General features: G+C 33.1%; 1 protein-coding gene across 2 annotated transcripts; it reads right to left on the bottom strand.

The window, feature by feature from the left end:
* Nucleotides 1-1,350: 1,350 nt before the first annotated feature.
* Nucleotides 1,351-21,600, bottom strand: LOC106063476 (protein IWS1 homolog). 2 transcript variants are annotated; one of them, XM_056012500.1, is made up of 22 exons: nucleotides 21,436-21,600; nucleotides 19,478-19,729; nucleotides 18,859-18,913; nucleotides 18,712-18,746; nucleotides 18,402-18,552; nucleotides 18,313-18,329; nucleotides 16,533-16,593; nucleotides 16,370-16,419; nucleotides 15,509-15,931; nucleotides 14,938-14,998; nucleotides 14,499-14,548; nucleotides 13,780-13,810; nucleotides 13,115-13,221; nucleotides 12,547-12,676; nucleotides 10,737-10,884; nucleotides 10,131-10,265; nucleotides 9,814-9,891; nucleotides 9,227-9,344; nucleotides 7,937-8,045; nucleotides 7,657-7,716; nucleotides 7,184-7,298; nucleotides 1,351-2,941 (listed from the first exon to the last, which is right to left on the bottom strand). In XM_056012500.1, the coding sequence occupies exons 1-22, from the start codon at nucleotides 21,458-21,460 to the stop codon at nucleotides 2,816-2,818; spliced, it is 2,337 nt and encodes a 778-aa protein (XP_055868475.1). In that variant the 5' UTR covers nucleotides 21,461-21,600; the 3' UTR covers nucleotides 1,351-2,815. The 2 variants fall into 2 exon arrangements, with proteins under 2 accessions (XP_055868475.1, XP_013077306.2); XM_013221852.2 differs by having other exon boundaries at nucleotides 18,313-18,552.
* Between the last annotated feature and the right edge of the window lie 1,518 nt (nucleotides 21,601-23,118).

Raw genomic sequence — 23,118 nt, forward strand, 5'->3', positions numbered from 1 at the left:
TGACTAATAATCAATTCCGGCATACAGTAGTGGCTTGGTTTTCCTTTCAGTTCATGTCGAAGACAGAGTAAGAAATGTCGTAGACAAAGCGAATATCGAAGTTCCTAGGTACCTATAGAGTTTCCGTTTATAAAGAGGGCAAAAGAAATCAACAACCACAGTGGAGTGCTATGCTAGAAAAATATAGATCACAGTTTTCTGACACACATTTGGATAAACCAAACATCTGAATGCATATAGTAATTTTCCATTCAAGCTCCTGGTAGGTAAGCCTCCATTAAGATACTTCTCCAACATTTAAATACCTATATAGATTGGATAGCAGCCTCTAAATGTAGCATTTGACTTTCATACAGTTTCCCAAAATAACTTCCTAACCAATGGACTGCACTTTGACATTGCTTAAAGATGTATGACCCAAAAATAAACATGTGCTATAGGCCTAACCAAATGTGAAGCAATAGTTACTACAGGTTTGGCCCCTAAAAAATGAACAAAGCAAAGAAACAGGTTAGTGATGCCCACTTTTTTTAACAGCTCCGATGCTCCGAAACCCGAAGTAAAGTGATATTTTTAGCATGATTATACACTTCTTTATGCCATCATTCGTGGGAAATATAAAAACAAAATAAAAGCAAATGTGTCTATTTCAAATATAGGCCTAGTAGAATTTCGGGCTATGGATAGACCAGGAGTTCTGAAGCCTTCGGTGAGGACTATTTAACTTAAATATCCTGCTTTGAAATCATATTTTTTAATTTTTCAAGAGAAGTTATCCGCCATAATCAAAACCTTTGAAAACCCGTGAGCTTAATTGTGGCTACATTTTGTACACAACATTGAGGCAATACTCCTTGCAGATATTCTGTTTATTGAGGGTCAGAATGTCAGTGCCCTTGAAGTATCTTGTGCCATTGAGGAATTGATTCAGAAATCAAGATTTAGTTAAACACTTACTTTTTTTAAGGGATGGGAGCGGATGTTTCAATTATTAGTCAGGTCCGTTACTAAATGACATTTGCGGTAGATTCATAATAGTGTAGATCTATGTTTGTGTTCGAGCCATTATACGTTTGTTTTAAATAATATAATTTGTAAAAATAAATCAAGATGGATTGGTATCCTAAGGTACTAGATCTATTAGAGACTTAAGATTTCTGTCATGTGCATGTGCAACTATTTTTTGTCCATTTACTTCTTTTATGTTCTCTAGAGCTGAGACAGGGCTAAGTCATTCAATGCTGTAATGTGAAATCTTTTCAATAAGACAATATCTTGTACTTACTCATTTTAGTATTCACAGAAAAGTATTTGACAAACATATTTTAAAAATAATGAAAAAAAAAAAAAAAAAGTCGAAATCACTTTTATTAACACTTTATAAACATATATCATCAATCAAAATTGTGAAGTCAGAGTATATACAATCTATGAAGTCAGCATAAATGAACATCTCAACAACAAATCACTATCTTCCAGGTATTGATACAAAAAGAAAAAGTCATAAAAAAAAAAAACAATTGAAAATTAAAATATGTTATTGTTTCAATACTTTTTCTTCAAAATTAAATTATTCTTTTTTTTTAGATGATTTTATCTATACCTGATAAACTTAATATCCTTTGAGACAAAATGAAATTTAAAAAACAATTTTTTTTAAATGAAATATTCAAATCAAGTATGGTATCTTTACAGTTAGATACTGCAAATCTTTTATCAGTAACCAAACTCAAGCCACATATCATGGTCATGGAATTTGTATATAATGTGTAATATTTCGAGAGTTAAGGACCAACAATTTGTTATGTTTGCTATGGTGTTATGCTTACAAAAATGTTTTATAGAGTACTACATTTTGTGATCAACAGTTTAATTTTAAACTAAATGTCTTTATCAAGACATTTCAAGAAAAACCTTGAATAGCATTTCATCAGCCTGCAACATAACATAAAAGATTATATACTGCATATCATTTTAATCTAGCTTTTAAGATTTTCTCTTGTTCTAAATCAATTTACATTAGCCAATTTTTTCAAAAGGAAGTTTTGTTATTACTTTTTAAAAAATCTTTCCCACTGTGCCCAGCTTTGAAGTTAACATGATAAAAATTATAGCTCAAAAATAAATTTGAAGGCTGGAACTAGTGAAAATGAATCTAGTCAAGAATGTCCCAGAAAATCTAAATCAGGCGATTTCAGTGTTAGAATAATATAAGTCTGGGCTTTGAAAAATAAAAGTTCTTCAAGGCTTAGAAAGAAAAAAATTACTGAAACTGTCAAACACTAATAAAAACCTTCAGGTTTATTTTGAATGTAAGAACAGAAACTAAAAATATATACCAATTATATGACATTAATGAATAAGAAATCATGAAACAAAAATCAACATTGACCAAATAATTATCTATATCCATTGACAACCCAGCTCCCAAAGATAATTGATAATTAATGGTTCTACAGTGGACACCTAACAATGCAAAGATAGAAGCAAGTTAAAATTGTATTTATTGTCATCTGTTTCTTTTTGAATGCTTCCAGGAAAAAAATGTAAAAAATCAAATTAGATTATCAAAATTTTAAACTTAAATTCTTTTCAGAAGAATGTGAAATCCACACATCATAGAAATTTGATTTTATGGACCCTAGTTATCATAGTATAGCAGGATTCCACTGTACCTACTAACATATTAATTGATAGGATCAAAACAATAAACCATGCCAAAATGTCCAACTCTCTCAACCATTTGAAACTTCAGTACAACAGACAAGCATAAAACAATTATTATAATACATATGTACAAATGGTTCTGTAATACTCATAAGGCCATATTTCTTCCTTCTATGCTAATGGACACTGCCTTTATTGTCTTGGAAAATTTCTTTTTCTCCATGAATGCCCTCTTGTGCTTCTCATAACGTGTGATATCTTTTTTAGAAGAGCTCTGAAATTATTTTATGAAAAGTTTAAAATTCATGTGAAGATTTTTGTAAAGAAAAAAATACAGTATCAACAAGTTATATATATATAAAAAATTGAAATCAATTCCAACTTTATGTTCAAATAATATAGTAAGCTAAACATTCATATTTCTTTTTCATACTTATTAATAAAAATATAAGATAAATATCAAAACACATAAAAAGTAATTCTTTTCGTTGCACTTTCATTTTTTTTTTCATAAAAAAACTGACCAATGTGGGTATCACACCTCTATCATTTGCCCTATCAGCAAGACACTCATACAACCAATGGTCAAACATAAATATATAAATCTAGATTTCCATAACATATAAATGGAAACTGCCACTAAAAAGGATCTTAGCACTTCTTTCCCTATACTGTTCAAGTTTCCCTGAGACTTCAGTCCAATGTGTTCTGGCGCAGCAGGAGTTGAGGTGTGAAATTACAAGTTAATAAGAGTGTTACGTGCGCATCTTAGTGTGAATGTGAAATGGTGCGATTGCGTGTTGAAAGGGGAGAAGAACCGAAATGGAGGACTATGAACAAGAAAGTGTTTTCAGTGTTAATAAAGATTAAAGTATTTATAAACCGTGATTTGTCGTTTACATGTCTAAAGAGTCTCATCCAATATGAAAACATAACAAGTGGCGCCCAACGCAAAGGTAAAACCTACGTAGTCCTTTATACACAGTTGATCTCCTGTCAACAGACAGTAGAGATATCATATTATATAGTCTAGATCTAGTGACAGGATACTATTCAATTTGATTAATATTAATAGAAAATGGCGGACAAGGCTGAGGTAGCAGCGTTGAAAGAAGAGGGAAGGTTGTTGGAGCTGGAAGGGGCAGAACTAAGAAAGTACGTACAAGAAAGGTTGATGGAGAGGGAGAGATTAGCAATGGAAAGAGAAAAAGAAAAGGAGAGATTAGCGATGGAAAGAGAAAAAGAAAAGGAGAGATTAGCGATGGAAAGAGAAAAAGAAAAGGAGAGATTAGACATGGAGGACAAAAGAGAAAGAGAAAAAGAAAAGGAAAGATTAGACAAGGAGGACAAAAGAGAAAGGGAAAAGATAGCCATTGAAAAGGAGAAGAAAAATGAATTAGTCGCCATTGAAAGAGAAAGATTAGCGTTTGAAAAAGAGACAGCAGAGAAAAGGTTAAAAACAGACCAAGGAAAAGAGAATGATAAAAGAAAGAGTGACTCTACAGGGAATAAACTGGCAAAATATAAAGGTTTGATATTCAACGAAGACAAAATGGACATAGACATTTTTTTGAAGAAGTTCGAAATAGAAATGAGAGAATTGGAATACCCTGAAGACAAATGGACATTCTTATTGTCGAGATCATTTACAGCGGAGGTGCCCTCAAAAATATGTATGAACCAGGGTAACTACAGCATTGTGAAAGAACAACTACTTCGAACTTTCGGGAAAACAGAAGCTTTCTATCGCCAACAGTTTGTTAATTGTGAGATAGAACCAGAGGATGACCCGCAGACCTTCCTGGACAAAATGAGCAGCCATTTCGATAACTGGATAGAAACTGCTGAGGTAGAAAAAACCTTTGACAGTCTTAAGACATTTCTCATGCTGGACAAAGTGATGTACGAGTATCAGGAGGAATTAAAAATATTTCTGTTGGAGAGGAAACCGAAATCCATAGAAGACATAGTAAGACTGATAAGGGCTTATAAAGTGGCTCATCCCGAGAAGAAATTATCTAGAGGCAGTGATATAGAAGAAATAGTTGCCTTTAACAGAACATGTGAGACACTGAATAACTCTCACAGAACAAGAGAGACACAGGATAGACAGTATAGAAGTGGTACATATGAAAGACAAAATGATAGCCGCAACGGAAGATATCAAGGAAACAGACAGGAAAGAAAGGACTGGGAGAAAGGTAGAATAGAGCAAGGCTTATCATTGTCATCTGATACTGGAACATTGGAGATTTTTCAGACATTCGTAGGGAACAAGGCAGCCAAGACCATCAGGGATACAGGGAGCACTATTATTGGAGTGAATAAGGATTTAGTGGAAGACCATGAATATACAGGCGAATCTAGGAAGTGTGTTATGTTTAATGGGAATATTGTACAATTACCGATTGCTAAAGTTAGTATAGACACACCGTATTTTAAGGGGACAGTGGAAGCTTGTGTTGTAGATCAGGGTGAGATAGATTTAATTATTGGGAATATTCATGGGGTGAAAATATGTTCAGTAAGGGAGATTGAGAATTGGAAGAAATATTATGGGATAAAGTTTACGCGAGGTAGAAATGGGGATGTGGAAGAAGACATAAGATCTCATACATCAGAAGACATGGGTAGCAGAGAGCACGAGAAGAAAGAATTAACAGATAAGGTAGAAAGCAATGCAATAGGAATGGGTCCAAATCAAAGTAAAGTAAGGCAATCAGTGGTACAGGGAAAGCGATTTAAACCCACATATAGACGTACAAGTCCATACATCTTATGCTTTAATTGTGGGAGAAGGGGGCATATTAGAAGACAGTGTCAACAGTTAATTAGAATTAAGGAATCAAGGTACAATAGTGGAGAGGCGTATACGAGAAAAGAGAGGGATATTAGCAGCCTAGAAAACAGTACAGCTAGATCATTCGGTAGTAGGATCACAATGGGACATCATTGCAAAGGAGGGAAGCGGAAAGGATGGCATGTCAATAATGTTAGAATTATATAGATATGATTAGAAAAGGTAGGACTGATGGACACTAATTATTGTTCTATTCTACAATGAATAAATATATGTGTAATGAAGTAAATATTGTTGTTACATATACATATAGGTTAAGGATACTACATTATAGAAGTTTGTAAAGGCTACATAGGAAATGTAAAAGAGTATAAATACTGGAAAGTAGATACGTAGATGTTGCACAATGTATTTAATTATGTGTGGTTCCGTTGGATTATAATTATTCTATTAAAATTACATTTGTAAGAAAATTATCGAAATGATGTGGTAGAAATACATAAAAAGAAACGTCAAGACTGGAATTATTATATAGGCCTGATGATACTAAGACGTAAATAGCATTGGATTAAAGCTATGGTAGCCTATGAGGAGTGTTGTTAGTTATAAACTGGGTCATGTTGTTGAGGCTACAATATACATGGAGCAAGATAGACCTTGTTTGTTAACTATTTGATTGCGACTGGAATGATGGTGTTTGTACAGGCATAAAATTATGAGTGGGGAGTTGTATTAATAGAAATATGATTACTTATAGATATATGTTAACAGAAGTGGTTTCAATTGCTCATAATAACAGTTATTATTGTGATGAATATAATTGTTATTTCATGTTGGAATTGTATTGGTATTAACATGACATTGTGTTTGATTTTGTGTAATTATTACATTATAGTTTTTATATGTTACCGATTTGTTTTAACTTGGAATAGTCTGATAATATATTCAGTGATTTGTATTTTGGACGTTCGATGTGCATCGAACTTGTTAAACAGGGGGGGTGTTACGTGCGCATCTTAGTGTGAATGTGAAATGGTGCGATTGCGTGTTGAAAGGGGAGAAGAACCGAAATGGAGGACTATGAACAAGAAAGTGTTTTCAGTGTTAATAAAGATTAAAGTATTTATAAACCGTGATTTGTCGTTTACATGTCTAAAGAGTCTCATCCAATATGAAAACGTAACAAAGAGAATGAAAAGTTGTCAAAATAAATGACAGAGACGACAGTATGAGTTAGTAGGAATTGAATGAATCAATTTTGAACATGGTTAAGAAGTGGTAGCAAAATCAGGGTCTTAAGTAGGTGGCAATTTTGTATTGTTTTAAACAAATACTGCTTAGCTTCATTTTTTTAATATAACATACCTATTTACACACACACAAATTATTGTTTTTTTTAGATCAGTTATGAAATAAAATCTTCCAATATAGTTTACATTTTGAAAGTGTTAAAAATCAACTTAAAAAACGTGTACAACTTTAAAATGCCAATAAACTCTGATTATGTACTACTATTCAATTAGTTCCATCCATTAAAGTGATGGCACTATACACTAATAGTTTGATCCACTAAAGTGATGGTACCTATACACAACCACATCTACCTAGGACAACAATGCACTTATGTGTTCCAGTTTATTGTCAAATTGATAAAGAAGTAGTTCAAAAGTGTACAATTTAAAAAATTTATATTTTTAAAAAGCTGAAAAATATAACCTTTTGTGGTGGCTGGTACTCTGAGCTGGCTTTTGGTCTGACTACATAATCTTTATTTGATGGCATAGGAACTCTGGCTCGATAGACCCAACCTGGATCACCAGGTCTTAAAGCTCTGGAACAAAAAAAAAAATTTTGTACAATACATTTTAATTTTTAGCCATTCATTTTTTAAGGGTAAAAAAAGTGATGAGAATTTCTTAATAATGCAAATTTAAATGTTGACTTAAATTAAATGTGGGATGTGTAGCTGAATGGCATAAACCACTAGACCACCTATAGAGCAGGATCGAGCTGAAATCACAACTCAAGCAGATTTGTGTCTGCTGAGAACTGAATGACAGCACAGAAACCATTTCCCATCCAGAATCTCCTTCTCGCCATGTCTTTAATAGAGATTGGACCATAGTGCACTGAGCATGCTAGAGCATGAAAAATGGGCTATATAAAACCAGTTGAAAAATGGTACTTACTTTTTCTCTCCGACTAAGGCTTTATCTATGTCTCGCTTTGGAGTCTGTGCACCTTCCAAGCTGAGAAATAAAATCATTTGATTGTTCCATTACTGAGAATTGAAATTTTTTTCAGGGCTGAAACCAACACTTCTCACCCCCCCCCACCTACACACACACTTTTTTACTTACCTTGTCCTAAAGGACACAATTATTTGTTATGTTCTGTACCTACCTAGTTCTACATTTCTAACTAACATTGTACTAAATGACACAACTGTTTGTTACATTCTGTACCTACCTAGTTCTACGTTTCTTTGGCAACTGTTCATAATCCCTTTGCTCTCTTTCTTCTTTTGACAAATTCTTATAGTTTGAAGTGAGATTAAATATTGGACGTGACCACTCATCTGACAAACAAAAAAATGCAGTCATGATATCTGATTAAAAGTGTTATAGAGAAACCACAAAAGGTTCATGTTTTGTAAAATGTTTTACATGTTTCGGATGTTCCTTCAGAGTTGAAGATAATTACTTCCTAGTCCAAATCTCCCACAGGACGACGGGGGATGGGAGCGGGCAGGGTTTGAACCCGGGACCATCGATAAATCTGAACGACAGTCCAGCGTGCAAACCGCACGACCAGGCAGCCATCCAGTTCTTAAGGCCTGACATTTCTTGGGAGAATTAAAGTTTGGAGAGGATTGGGCATAACCAATTTTTTTGGCTCCAAACAAACAACAATTTTTTTTTTCTCTACTTTTTGTTAATGAATACTAATACCCATCCAAATAGTATTATTTCTTGCATGAATTTCCCCATAAAATGTACTAAATCATGCTAACTACATTCAAAAAGATAATGTGATGACTTTAAATTATTGCTTGTGAAAAATCTGCAATTAAATCAAATGATCTGTTGAAAAGTGTAAGGTGAAATGTGAGAGATTTTTAACGTCTGTATTGCTTTCTGTGACACATGAATGGACACTAGATCAATAGGCAGTTGATACTATTAACTAGCAAAACAAAACTGGCATGAATGATGGCTACACCTCCATAGGAACATCAGCATGAAACTTGCAACAGTGAAAACTAGACACTTCACTTTTTGAAATAGACCTTTCTAGAAGTCACTACGACATTTTAACAATTGTAAAAAAATTTGTTGTACTCTTACTATTAATTTATATAATCTTTTTTCTTCATTTTTTTTTAATTTTATTTTTATGTTGAACCTTGTAAAGTGAAATAAAAATTTCTTTGTCAACTTGATAGCCTTTTTTAAAGTTGTCTATTTAGTTAAAGTTGCAAACAATTCTGGAACAAAATTCATGGTAATTATCTCCTGATTAGTTCCAGTCATTTATATAATCAAAATATATTTCATTAAATTATTCTCACAAATCAAAATCAATTTTCACCATTTTAAGGAAGGGTAAAGATATGGGATTTTTCAAGATTCTACTGTGGAGTTTCACTTAAGAACACAGTGGAACACTGCTTTGCAATATCAACTATTTTTTAAAGGTAATAAATGAAGACATTGTAGTGTGTCAGAGAAGTAATAGAAAAGATTGCCTGAGACTCACTTATTAGCTTTCCAGCAATGATTTTGTTTTCTTTGATTTCTCTGGGATGTTTATAAAGATACATGATGGCTTTACCAATTCCACTTGACTTTAGCATGTCACCATGCATTGATGGGAACTAAAAGTAAAGAGAACTCATAACATTGTGACCTTTCACATGGGTAAGAACTTTTACAAATAGCTATTTAAAAAAAATTATTAAAAAAAAAACACTCATAACTAGTGTGGTATATTATATATACATGCTGACCGATTCAACTAATAATTAGTTGATTCAAGTATTTCGACTGATTCAATAATACTATATTCAGCACCCAGTCCTTGCCCGAGATGCAGAAACAGTGGAAATTTGATGTAACCAAGTTTGATTTACATACTATTGACTATCATAAATTTATTTGATTTTCATTAATATGTTTTATAAGAAATATATAACTTCATGATGATATGTAAACAGAGAAGAACATTTTTAAATAGACAATATTAATATTAGAAAAAAATTCACTAAGTGTAAACTTGTTTCCTAGATTCCCTTATCAATAAAAGTTAACATTATGTTAATTTCACCACTTGCAAGTTATATGCACCTGTTGTAAAATCCGAAGAAAGTTCTCTCGTATTTGAAGATGAGGTAAACTTTTGTCTGGGAGTGGAGCAAGCCATTCCTAGAGAAAAAAAAAAAGTAAGTTGGAGCTGATCACATCCAAGTTAAGGCAAAATGTAGTTTATAGATTTAAGTAAACATGTTTTTGAAAAACAAAATCTGAACATTCCTTCATTGGCCCTGTGCATGCAGTGGCACAGAACCTTATCCTTTCCTATTTTGTCTAACAACCATATCCTTTCCTATTTTGTGTATCTCATTTAATAATTATTTGTGTGTGTCAAAGCTAAAGCTACTTACTGTCATGGCACTTAGTATGCCTGATTCCAAGAAAATACCATGAAGGTCAGATTTCTTCAACTGGTTGACCACATATGGCAGCATTTTGATTTTTTTGGTTGCTACTTCCTTCTTTTGATTTAGTTCTCTATCCAGCTGAGAAGGAAAAAAAAAAACGTTTATAAAAAATTCATTAGCAACAGAAAATTTACTTTTATTCAACAGAAAAAAAAAAAGACACAAAGGCAAAGGATAACTTAGACAAAACAAGAATAAATTAGATTTACAAAAACTGAACACCAAATGGGTGGAAAACATGGAATTATCCACCAAGGAAAAAAAAACGAATGCAAAATTTTATTATATTGATTTATATAAAAATTTACAAATTAAGATAGCACAACTATAATTTTATAAATATTCAGAAAAGTTGCTAACATTGAAAGTTTAGAAGTCAATTTCTAATTAATTTCAGAAGAAATGTCTTTTTATATACTTTTTAATTTATAAAATAAGATCTTCTTTTATATTATTTAATGAATATTATTTTTGAACAGGATATTTGTGTAACAATAAATTGTGCCTTTAAGACATGTTCCCCATCAGTCCCAACAGAACATGACCTACATTAGCAGCTTCCTTCATCTTCACTATGAGATCAGCAATGAGGTCATCATTATCATTAATGAGGTCAACATCTTTTCTCTTTCTACGCTGCCGAGACATTTCTTCTTTTTTTTTCTGCATCATCAGGTCAAAGTCTGAGACAAACATGCTGTAATATTAAAAAAAAAATTACAGGTCCGATTTCAACATCTGGGTTTCTTTGATAACAATAAAAATGAGCTTCTATTCTTGGTTGCAGGCTTGCTATAGGTTTTAACAAACGACTCTATGACAACCAAGTCTTGTACCTGGCATTCATTTAAGTTGGACTTTAAGCCTGGCAAAACTCTATGGCCTTCAAGTCTGAAAAATAAAGAGACTATGGAGTTTTTCAAGAGGCTATGCTAACCCAGCTTTGGACAACATATTATTTTACTTTTGATGCAGGCAAAATCATCCTCTGCAGGTTTCAGTTTTCATATCACCAACTGCATCTGTCTACTGACAAAATCAACATTAATAAAAATCTGAAGTTGTGAATAGCATTACCAATTATGTTGATTTTTTTGGGCAACTTATGCAGCTGAAATGATGCCATATACATTGCCTAGCATTTCATTGGAGAACACCTTGGAAAAATCTATCAGAGTATCAGAACGCTGTGAGGCCCCATTATCCCTTTGACCCCTGACAAGTATTTCTCTCAGTGACAGGTGTGGAAAATCATATCTAATCCAACAATGCTTTACTGGATAAAGACATTAACAAAAGGATAGCCAAAGCAATGGGCACCATGTCATGGTTGCAGAAAAGAGAGTGGGACAACATATTGCTGACTAACAATACTAAAGCCTTAGTCTACCGGACCTGTGTGATGAGCACTTTGCTATACGAAAGTGAAACATGGTCAACCTACTCATGGCAGGAAAATTAGCTGAATGTCTTCCATCTCAGATGCCTAAGGTGGATCTTTAAAATAAGGTGGCAAGATAAGATAACCAATGAGGAAGTGCAATGAAGAGCAGGGTGCCAAGACATCCACTCTGTTATCAGCAGCAGACACCTTGGATGGCTTGGCCACGTTCGTAGATTGCCAGTATGTCGACTTCAAAAAGACATTCTGTATGGTGATCTAATAGAAGCCAGGAGAGCCGCTGGTCGCCCACTTTTACGTTATACGGATGTATGCAAACACAACATGAAGCTCTTTGAAATTGACACTGGCAGCTGGGAAAAAGAGGCACTGGATAGATCCACATGGAGAGAGAGCATAAAGGAAGGGTCTCGGATTGCAGATGCTATACACAATAGCAGCAGAAAGAAGGGTGAAAATGCAATGGCGCCTCGTAATTACATAAGCCTAACCTGTGACCACAGCTGTGTATCAAGGATTGGCCTCTTTAGCCACACAAGAAGTTGCAAAGGGAAAGATCGTCTCTCGATATGTAAAATGTCACAGAGAGACAGGTGTGGAACAGTAGCTCTTCGACCCTAGTCCTGTCTAAAGTTTCCACTATGTCATTAACCATTACAGGGTTGGGATGTGCCATAATATGGGGGTATCTGTCAGTCACCCTTCAGCAGAGGTTAAAGGTTGATATCCCCTGGGATTTTCTTCATATTCAAATTCCTGGATCACACTAGCAAGGTTAAATGAGAAACCATGTTGCATAAGGCCAAGGAACTCTTTTAATCTTTCATCCATCACCTAATAAGCAATTTATTATTCTTTTATCTACGGCCCAGGAATTTCATCAATACAGAAAAGTCATTTCCTACTTGCATTTAAATCCCTTTTAATTCTTTTATGATACAGGTTATTTCCCCTTACCCTTCTCCACTCTTCCTAGCCTCATCCATGTTCTCATCATCTGACCCTTGACCTTCAGCCATGGCTTCATTACTGCCTTCTTCCCCCAGACCTGATGGTCCTTGCTCATCTTCTTCATCAGACTTTACAGCTGGAAAAAAAAAAATGTTTGTGTCTTAGGCTGTTGATGAAAATGATAAAGTTGGCATGATTTGTACCATTACTAGGAAAATCCTTTAGTGTTTTGACATTTAAAAAAGGAACCTTATAATCAGAACAAATTTCCAATAAGGATAAAAAAAGCAGTATTAGTCTTAATCCTATTATTATAAGATAGATAGAAGGATTTTGATTTTTTTTTATTTCTGGCATGATTCAGGCCATGTTGTGCCCAATAAGATAGAGTCCTGACTAAGTAATGTAATCTCTATACCAGCTACTTAATATATAAATTAACAATCTACACTAATAAAATACAGATACTTATACATTGCTATGTCTCCTAATACTATTACTGAGCATGACATGCAGTGCAAGTATTTTAGGACACCAGCTTTTAATTGCAGATAAGACATTTAACTACACTCACCAGCCTTCTTCTTTTTCTCTTTCTTTGGCACTTCACTTGCATCAAAGCCTTCAAACTCTTCATCTTCATCGCTTGAGCCAAAAATATCAGCAATCAATTCATCTTTTCTGTAACAGATCAACAGACAAGCTTTGGGCATCAGAAGATGTGTAGTCAGATTCATGTACAGAATAAATAAGTGCACTGATAGCAAAGCTCTTTAGATTATTAAAGTGTAAAAATGTCTAAGACAATGAATGTAGGGATGAACTACATTTAGGTTTTAACATAACTCAACTTTGTTTTACAATGAATTTTTACCTTGAGAATTTTAATTTTTAGGAAAGAAACATTTTGTAACCATTATAATGATGATTAGTCTTGAAGTAAGTGTGTACTATTAAACAAACAAATGTAAATTAAGAGTTTGCAATATTCAATTTTGTTTTTATCTAGTAAATCATTTGAAAATGAGAACTGATGTTTTTCTCAAGAAAATTTTCAAAACTTTCAGAATGGCAACTTTTGGCTAAGACATAGAAGTGCTGCAATAACTGCTAGAACAGTATGAGAACAGAATGCTGAGTGAATAATATTTAGTACTAAATTTGTCTTTAATAAATGATTTCAAAATTAAGACTTTTTGATAGCTCAATCACATTGTAAAACTCAAATAATTTACTTACTCTTTTTCACCTTCATCCCCACTGCCTTTACCTAAAAAAATACAAGGTCTATTATTAATATTACATAACATAATGTATGCTGATATCAAGACAAAATTGCATGACAACTGTTGGTGTACCAATTTTAATAATTTATTAATTTTTCTTTATATGATCTCTGCGTTTTAATATTGTTTTTTCTCAATCATTTTATGCTGAAAAAAGCTCTCCTTTCAAACATTATGGGGGCAGATGATGTAGTTAATGGATAAATAACCTTTACTTTCTCAAACTAATGTCAGGTACCCATTAGAGTTGGGTTAGGCATCCTAAAATCATGGAGTGTAGCCTTCACAGAGATTTGAACTTGAGATCCATTGGTATGAAGACCAAAAGCTCAAGCACTGCACTGCTAATTGAAATTGGTTGGTATTTGAAAATTAACCAGTAACTGGTGAGCAAATGTTTATTTCTCAGCATTTCAAAACGATTGTTTGTCTCAAATAGGCATTTCTTTTCTCGGTAAGGCTATCATTTTTTAGCATTAACAAGTTGAAAAAAAACAACAACTATTTATGTGATTTAGTAGGGCACTTCAACATTAGTAAATTACAAAGTAATTCAGTTGAAACACAGAAAATATTTTCATAGATGAAGATTCAAAACAATTTTTTTAATAACCAATATTCATTTCTCATAGACTTAACTCTATTAAAACAACAACAAACAAAAAAGAATACCTTTTCCGTCTTCATCATCAGATAGAATTTTTCTTGATTTTTTTCTTGGTCTACATAAAAAAAAATGCAGTGAAAAGTAGCAAGTAAAAATATTTTAATAAGCTTTTTGTGTGTTTTTATGTCATAACACAAGGCCACAGTATGTAAATAAAGGGCAGTAATAGGTAAATAATATTTCTTTCAATTGAATAAATTGTATTTATAAAAAATCTACTGTGTTTTTTACATCTGTTGTGAAGCTACTGTGTTTTTTTTACATCCGTTGTTCAAGTTATCTGTTGTTTTTCTGCCTCTTCATTTATGAACTCAAATACCAACCCTCTTTTTTTTTTAAGTTAGGTACATGCAGAAGTTCTATCATTTGTGTGTCTATTTGATTAGTTACTAGTCTACTAGTTACCATGAAACTATTGTTAGTGTAAACATAAGAATGACTTACACTTCATCTTCACTATCATTCTCCTTGTCAGACACTCTCTGAACTGATGCAGCTGAGCTAGCTGTAACAACAAGTAATAATGATTTCAACTTTGTGTAAGCATCACAAGAATAGTTTAACTCACTAGTTCTGATTACTAGTTTGAAAAAAAAGCAAAGGAAAGTAGCTCTGAATAAAAAAATTGTTGAAAAAAAAATGTAAGATCTCTATATACCCCAGTATATAAATAAACAACTTCAAATAATATAACAATATGTCTGGTTTAAAAAATACATACTTTCAATACCTTTAGAATATAAAAAGCTTCAAAATGCACTTTAAACTGGGGTATGGGCATTTTCATTTATAAAATTCTCAGAAAAAAAAAAAAAAAGCCCTACACATCCAGTTAAAAAAAAAAAAAAAAAAAAAGGCAACTACGCTCTCCTTCTCAACGAGACATGGTGAGCTCTCCATACAGGAAAGTTTAAAAACTTCTGCTAAGGTATTAGGAGTCTATGGTAAATAATGCATCATACCGCAGTAGCAACACCAGTTGAATCAAAAGGGATGCAAAGAAAGTATTACTTACCACGTGACCTTGATCTTGATCTACTTCTCAACCTAGACCCTGCTCTGGAACCTGATCTACTTCTAGATCTTGAGTTAGCTCTGGAATTAGATCGACTTCTAGATCCCGATTTTGCTCTGGAACCTGATCTACTTCTAGATCCTGACTTAGCTCTGGAAACAGATCGACTTCTAGATCCTGAGTTAGCTCTGGAACCTGATCTACTTCTAGATCCTGACTTTGCTCTAGAACCAGATCGACTTCTAGATCCTGACTTTGCCCTAGAACCAGATCGACTTCTAGATCCTGACTTTGCTCTAGAACCAGACCGACTTCTAGGTTTGGAGCCAGACCTACTTCTGGATCTACTTATTGCAGGTGAACCTGACTGACTGCGCCTGCCACTACCAACTGGACTCACTGGAGGTGATGCAGGATTAACTTCTATAAGACAATAGGGTGATTTTTTAGCAACAAAAAAAAGCATATCACTGCTATTTAATTAATCATTTATAAATGTAGCCTAGATTGCCAACCAAAAAATAAGACAACTCTGTTTGAAACAAACAGTTGTTAATCTTAAACCTAGGCATTAGGTTTTGACATAATATGATTACAAGTATTCTCAGGCAAGATTGTTAAGCTTTGTCATACTTTACATTGAAATACACTTGAAAAAACAACAGCAATATCTCGAGTTTATTTCTATTTCTTATCAAGTAATACAATTTAAAAGCTGATTATGTTGATATAAACAAGTTACACAATTATTTGAAAATTACAAAGCTAAATAGAAATAAATATTATCTTGCTACTGCTTCAAAAATGTGTAAATTTCTTAAAGTTTGTCAATTAGATTTAAAAATAAAAAAGCAACATTACCTTGATCTTCCTCGCTGTCTGATAAAATTTTTCTTGATTTTTTTACAGGTCTGTCAAATGATAATTTTATTTGAAAATATTATTCCACTCAAAATGTAATCAATAATCAAGCAGTGTTTGATCATCATTGAATGATTACACTAACAACCAACAGAGAACTTACCTTTCATCACTGCTATCATTTCCCTTCTCTGAGGACTTTTGAACTGAGCCAACTGAACTAGCTGTGAATAAACAAAACAAAGTTTCAATTAAATGTTTTCTTTGATCCTGAATATAATGCTGTTTCAATATCAATCCCAAAAAGTTTACACATTGGAAAAGTTTACTACTAAGTAACCAATATGAATGAAAACAAAAGTAATAATCCCATGAGTTAAGTGAAAAGTATCCCTATCCTAATGATCCCAACAAACGCCCCCCCCAAAAAAAAGGGAGGGGGGTACTTAAAAGAGTTATTTTAGATTATTAATGAAAGCGGTTAGCCATGAATGTGATGGCTTATAATGGGAAATAAAAAGATATAAACCTAATGAGATATGTTTAGGGATTTTTTTAATTTTCTTTTTTAAGAAACTCTATTATGATGTATCCTTTTGTTGTTTTAGTCACTTGTATATATATTTATTGTATATGTATATATCTATATCTTCTTGTTTTACTAAAGAAGGAATAGAGGCAACTAAAAAGAAGAGACAAGGGAAAGAATATGGTGGCTCAATGAGTGCACTTACTGACTATTGTTGAAAACAAAAAACAAAGGGCTAAGATTAATTTTTAGTTTTAGGATGTCATCACTGTTTAGTGTATGTACACTTATAGAAGTATATTAAAGATGGTTGGTTTGAAGTCTTCTTAATTTTTGGAGGGGGATATTGGAAAGCATAAACTAATGTATCTATGAGTCTACAATGGATTAAAATTAGTACTGGGTGACTATGTAAACTACACAAGTTAAATTTACAATAGGGAAACAAGAGGTAAATAAGTGTATGTAATCTATGACCACAATGGTACCAAGTTTAATGATTAGTTTGCAACATCACATAAACATAGGCAAGGGTTTAATAAAAAAAAAAAATCAAATATATTTATTTTAGGCAGAAAAATTGTATGTGTGTGTGCTCAAGTGTATCAAAAGTGTATATGTACATAGCATCTAATGGTTTAAATACTTCACAATCTTTATAATATGATCATAATATTTCGCATCTAATGGTTTAAATACTTCACAATCTTTATAATATAATCATAATATTTCACAACAATTTGTATGCAGAGTCCAATGTCATGTCAGTGATTGTACTGTAAATAGCACACTATGTGTCAAAGCTTAGTATAGTAGTTTTTGCTATCAAGTGAAGGAAACATTTTAGCATTTCGTCAAAACAGTATTGAATTTTTAAAAAATTTCGGACATAGGTATCAAGTAAAATAATAATTAAAAAATAACTAACAAATCACTTTTTTTTTTAAATGCTCCAGCTAATACATATTGTGGGTGTAGTTCTACATTGTCTAAATTCTTAATAAAATTTAAAACTTAAATGGGTTTTGCAATTATTTTTATTAAAACCATATGAGCCGACAAGCGGCATAGCATAAACCCCTGACCTCTTTTTTTCTGAGCCTCGCTCACTGTCACAGTGAAAGTTAACATGGGGTAACTCTAGTCCAACTTACAGAAATAAAAGAGTTATCTTTCCATGACTTTTTCATTGTGGTGCCAGGCATGGTTGGGCCACGAAGAGAATTATATAAATATATAGATAGATAGATAGAAACTATATATATATATATATAAAAAAAATTAAATGACTGAATAAAAAAAGTACTCTGGAATTAAAACTAGTGAAAATACAATTGTGAGGAGCATCTAAATAAAGCTGAAGTGTCAAATAAATAAAATAATAAACAAAAAAGATTTAAACCTCTACACTCACCTGGTGACCTAGATCTACTTCTGGAACCTGACTTAGCCCTGGACCCAGACCTGCTTCTAGAACCAGACTTAGCCCTGGAGCCAGATCTGCTTCTGGACCTGGACTGCGCTCTTGTAACAGATGGACTTCTACTCCTTGCTCTAGAGCCTGATCTGCTTCGAGAATGTGACCTCACAGGAGAACCAACAGGACTCTGACCTCCACTGCCAACAGGGCTTACAGGTGGTGAGGACGGGTGGTCTACAGAAACAAAATAATGAATTAACAAAGTATAGAGTAAGTAATATTCCACTGTCATTATAAATATTGAAGGAACCATTATTTTTACATTTAAAACAAAATGGAAAAATAACTACTTTTAACAATATTTTCATCAAGTTTCAATATCAAAGAGCTTACCTCTATCCTCTTCTTCTGACTGTACTTTGGTATTCCTGTCAAACGAAGAAGAAGAAAAAATGAGTTCAAACCCTTCCTTAACACAAGCCATTTTAATGTTATACACTCTATTCAGTAAGCTGTATGTGCAATAAATAGATTACTCACACTTCCTCATCACTTTCATTACCAGAAGCTTTCTGTACAGATCCAACTGAATTGGCTGTAGGATTAAAATAAAAATAGAAGTGCTCATAGAAGAACAAACCATCTAGCTAGATGATAAGAATAAATATAATAAATAAATAAATAAAACTGACAAATTAATGAAGCTAATAGAACTGACTGTAATATATGTGTGTGTGTTTATTTTTTTTTTACAAATATAATAACTAAGTTCTTTTTTAACACTTTGAGGAAGAGTGGCCAAATGAGGCTACAGTTGATCATTTAGATAAGATAAAATATATAGTTTTTATTGGTCCAATCAAATGGAAATTCAGTTTGACTACAATTGACCACCTCAGTGTAACTACTGTAACAATAACAATATAGATGCAAATATGAACATTCATACGACGAATATAAACCAGCGCTTTATGAATGAGACTTTTATGTACTTCTTGATGCCAGGTTTCTATGGTAGAAAATCAAGAGAAAAATTTCTAATTAATAAAAAAAGTAGCCAAGAGAAACTATTTCAGTAGCTAATCCCTCTTAACCTACCCCCCCCCCTTCATCAGTCTAAATTCCCCAAAAGACAGTAAAAATATAAACACTAACTCACCAGGTGACCCAGATCTCGATCTACTTCTTGACCTGGATGCTGCTCTAGAACCTGATCTGCTTCTAGAAGGAGATTTAGCCCTTGAGCCTGACCTACTTCTTGACCTTGACTGTGCCCTTGATCCAGATCTACTTCTAGACCGTGACTGTGCCCTTGATCCAGATCTACTTCTAGAGCGTGATCTTGCAGGTGAACCAGGTTGACTGTGAACATAACTTCCGACTGGACTTGCAGGTGTCGATGATGGGTTTTCTGTTGTTTTTTTCATGTTTATACACATTATAAATTAGTTAAATTAAAAGCCTAATAATAATTATTGCCACATTAACATTATAGACATTTAAGCTATAGGTATTGTATTTTGTTTTTTGGACTGTGACATGTAGTTCAACTAATCAAGAGAGGTTATTTTTGCTCATCCTAATCTTTTTAAATGGCAAAATATCCAATAAAGCAATTCTTACAATTTCATTAATAACTATAAATTGTCAGTTACAATTGTAATAATAAGTTAGTATAATTTAAATTACTTAATGATCCTAATATATGGAAATGTAGTTTACAAAGATGTTTCTCTTCAATATTATCATTACACTGTTGTTAGGAACTGGGGGACGCATTTATAAATATAAATATATAGTATATATATGCCCACCGCTGATCTAGAGTATTCTAGAGTTTAGACTCTACTAGGACTAAATCTAGATTATTTTCTAGAACTATAGTTATTTCTGTCTAAAAAGCCCTGCCGCTGCAAGCTTTATGTTTGAATTTTTATAGCTCTGTAATGGTTAGTCCTAGGAAAAAAAAAAAACTACAAACATCTTCAAACTCGTCATCCATTTGTCAATTAAAACAGCTCAATTTTCGTTTGTTAATGTCATTGATAGTAATTGATGTTGTTAATGTCATTGATAGTGATAATAAACGAATTTTAGTGAACACCACCTATTTACACAAAGGTTATAAATTGTTTTTTTGCCAATTTAGAATCATTTTAGATAGATCTATTCTAGATTAGGTCATGTTTAGCTGATACCTGATTTTTCTTACAAAAAATCTCCTTAACCCTGCCCCCGGAACTAGATCGATCTCTAAAACTAAAAGAAAAGGAGCATTAACAAAACAATAGACTAGTTGCATCATAACTAGAGATCTATCAAAATAAAGGTTCATTTTAACAAATATCTTGGAATTTTCTTGGTGCAAGTTGGGGTGTTTACTAATATCAGAAAATATGGGCTGTTCATTAGATGAAAATGACTAGATTGACTAGATCTAGAATCTAGATTATTAGATCGCTACTAGTACTACTAGTAGTCTATAGTGACTATAATAGAGTCTTATACTTGTATGAAGTTATTCAGCCTAGATTAGTCTAGATCTATATAATTAATAATATTATAAAATTATACTAGACTTAACTCTTTAAGTCTTAACTAGACTCTATTAACTCTAATTATTAATAAATTATAGATCTAGACTAGACATTCTAGAGACTAGACTAGTAGAGTTCTTCCAGATATATACTCATCTAGATTTAGATCTAGATCTAATCTAGAGATTTATTCTAGTAAGTTGTCTAAGTCTAAGTCAGACTAAGTTGAAGTTCTAGATCTACTTCTAATCAAGTTAACTCTAAAATCTAATTAATTATTAATTCTATACTTGACTCGACTTGAGTTTGAGTACTCAAAGTCGTCAAGTCAGTGTCGAGTGTGAGTGAGTAGTCTAGTCTACACTGTCTCTACAGTAGACACTGTAAATACTGTAATAAGTGTAATACTGTAATGACTGTAGTACTAGTTGTACAGATAATCAAGATTGACTGATGACTCTGAATCTGATTGAGACTCAATGAGACTACACTTTACTTCTTTACTTTACTTCTAGATTCTATTTTCTATCTAGATCTAGTCTAGTCATTTTTCGTTGATTAGAAAATTTGTATTGCTTACGTTCAACGTCTTCTTCTGAATCCATAGTCTACTTTATGCACACCATATGATAAAAAATACCAAATTTAATATAGACTAATTTAATCTAAATTTAATCTAGACTAGTCAGTCTAGTTAACGCTGAATCAGATTTCATCCCTATTACCGGAAATTCATTAAAAGTAAGTTATCATATTTTGTTTTCGCATTTTTAATCAATTTTCATCATTATCTTATCTAATATAATACAGACGTTACTTCAAAAAAGAAGATGATTACGTCCTACGTTTAGTTTAGATATAGTATATCAATTTCCTATAGTTGAATGCGGTACCGTAAGGTCACATTCTGAGGAAATTACAAATATTTGCTTAAAATAAATATAAATAATAAGTAGATTTAGCATGTTATTCTCATTGTAGATTTGATTTTACAGTTTCCGTGAAGAAAAAAAATATCACACTGATTTAATGCATAGGATACTGATATTTATAGAAACATAGACTATACGATTATAAGACGATTGTCTAGATTGTATATATTTGAAGTATTTCTCTATGTCTATAGATGTTAGATGTATGACGCATCGTAGGCCTATGTAATTAAATAGGCTTTGTCCTGCTCACATACGAGAACCAAAGAAAGTCTTTGCTAAGGACACGCGCAGACAAAGAAAATTTAAATAGACTCCAAGTCGGACAATGACGGTACGTTGTAAAAAATGTTTGTAAAATGTTTTACATGTTTCGGATGTTCCTTCAGAGTTGAAGATAATTACTTCCTAGTCCAAACCTCCCGCATGACGACGGGGGATGGGAGCGGGCAGGGTTTGAAACCGGGACCATCGATAAATCTGAACGACAGTCCAGCGTGCAAACCGCACGACCAGGCAGCCATCCTGCATCAGGTTTAGCCTCTGGGCAGGAGGATTTTGTTGAGGTTACTACACTATTTTGAAAGCTTTTAATAAGAATCCACTTCTTAATAATAATAGTTAGATCTAAAAGCATGCCATATTTTAGTAGAAAGAAATAGCAGTCCTACTTTAAATCAAATCTCGCTTTCCAAAATATTGTTAAAAATATTTAATGTGTATATTTTAGTATATGTTGGACATTGTAGGCTATATTTTTGAGTTCGTAGATGTTTAAGGCCGTGGGTTAACGCTCTGTCGTACACCCGGAGCTGCATTTCACTATAGGCATCAAATACTCTAGGTGCCTACGCCACTGGGTCTAAGCGCTACATCACAAAATGCAAAGCGTGAGAACGGAAGTCTCCTGCAAAATCAAATAAAGATCTATGGGGTCAGTGATGTAAAGCTGACCCGATTCTGTGGCCAACGGACGGCCGCTTTAGCTTTTCCCATCATTCTCTACCCGCGTAAGAACAATATTTCATCTACTATCGTTCAACTCAGAATACGACCCACTTTCTAAATTCTCAACCAAACGGAATAAACCACGCCAACAATCCTCTAACGAATTAACAGTTCATCTTTCAATGCCCCAATTTAATTCACCTCAGACCGATAGAGACCACTCGTTAAAGCAGGCCAAAACACTGACCTGGGACGTGGCAACCCGTGGGCAGTGTAGATCAATAACACGTTAACAAGTCGTGGGTCATGCCGTCAACCCTTTTACCATAACGTGGTAACATAGCCAACACTCTGTATGGCAGTGTGGAACAGCTGAGGAGAAG

The sequence above is a fragment of the Biomphalaria glabrata genome, chromosome 15, assembly GCF_947242115.1.
Source record: "Biomphalaria glabrata chromosome 15, xgBioGlab47.1, whole genome shotgun sequence".
In the NCBI taxonomy this organism is placed as follows: Eukaryota; Metazoa; Mollusca; class Gastropoda; family Planorbidae; genus Biomphalaria; species Biomphalaria glabrata.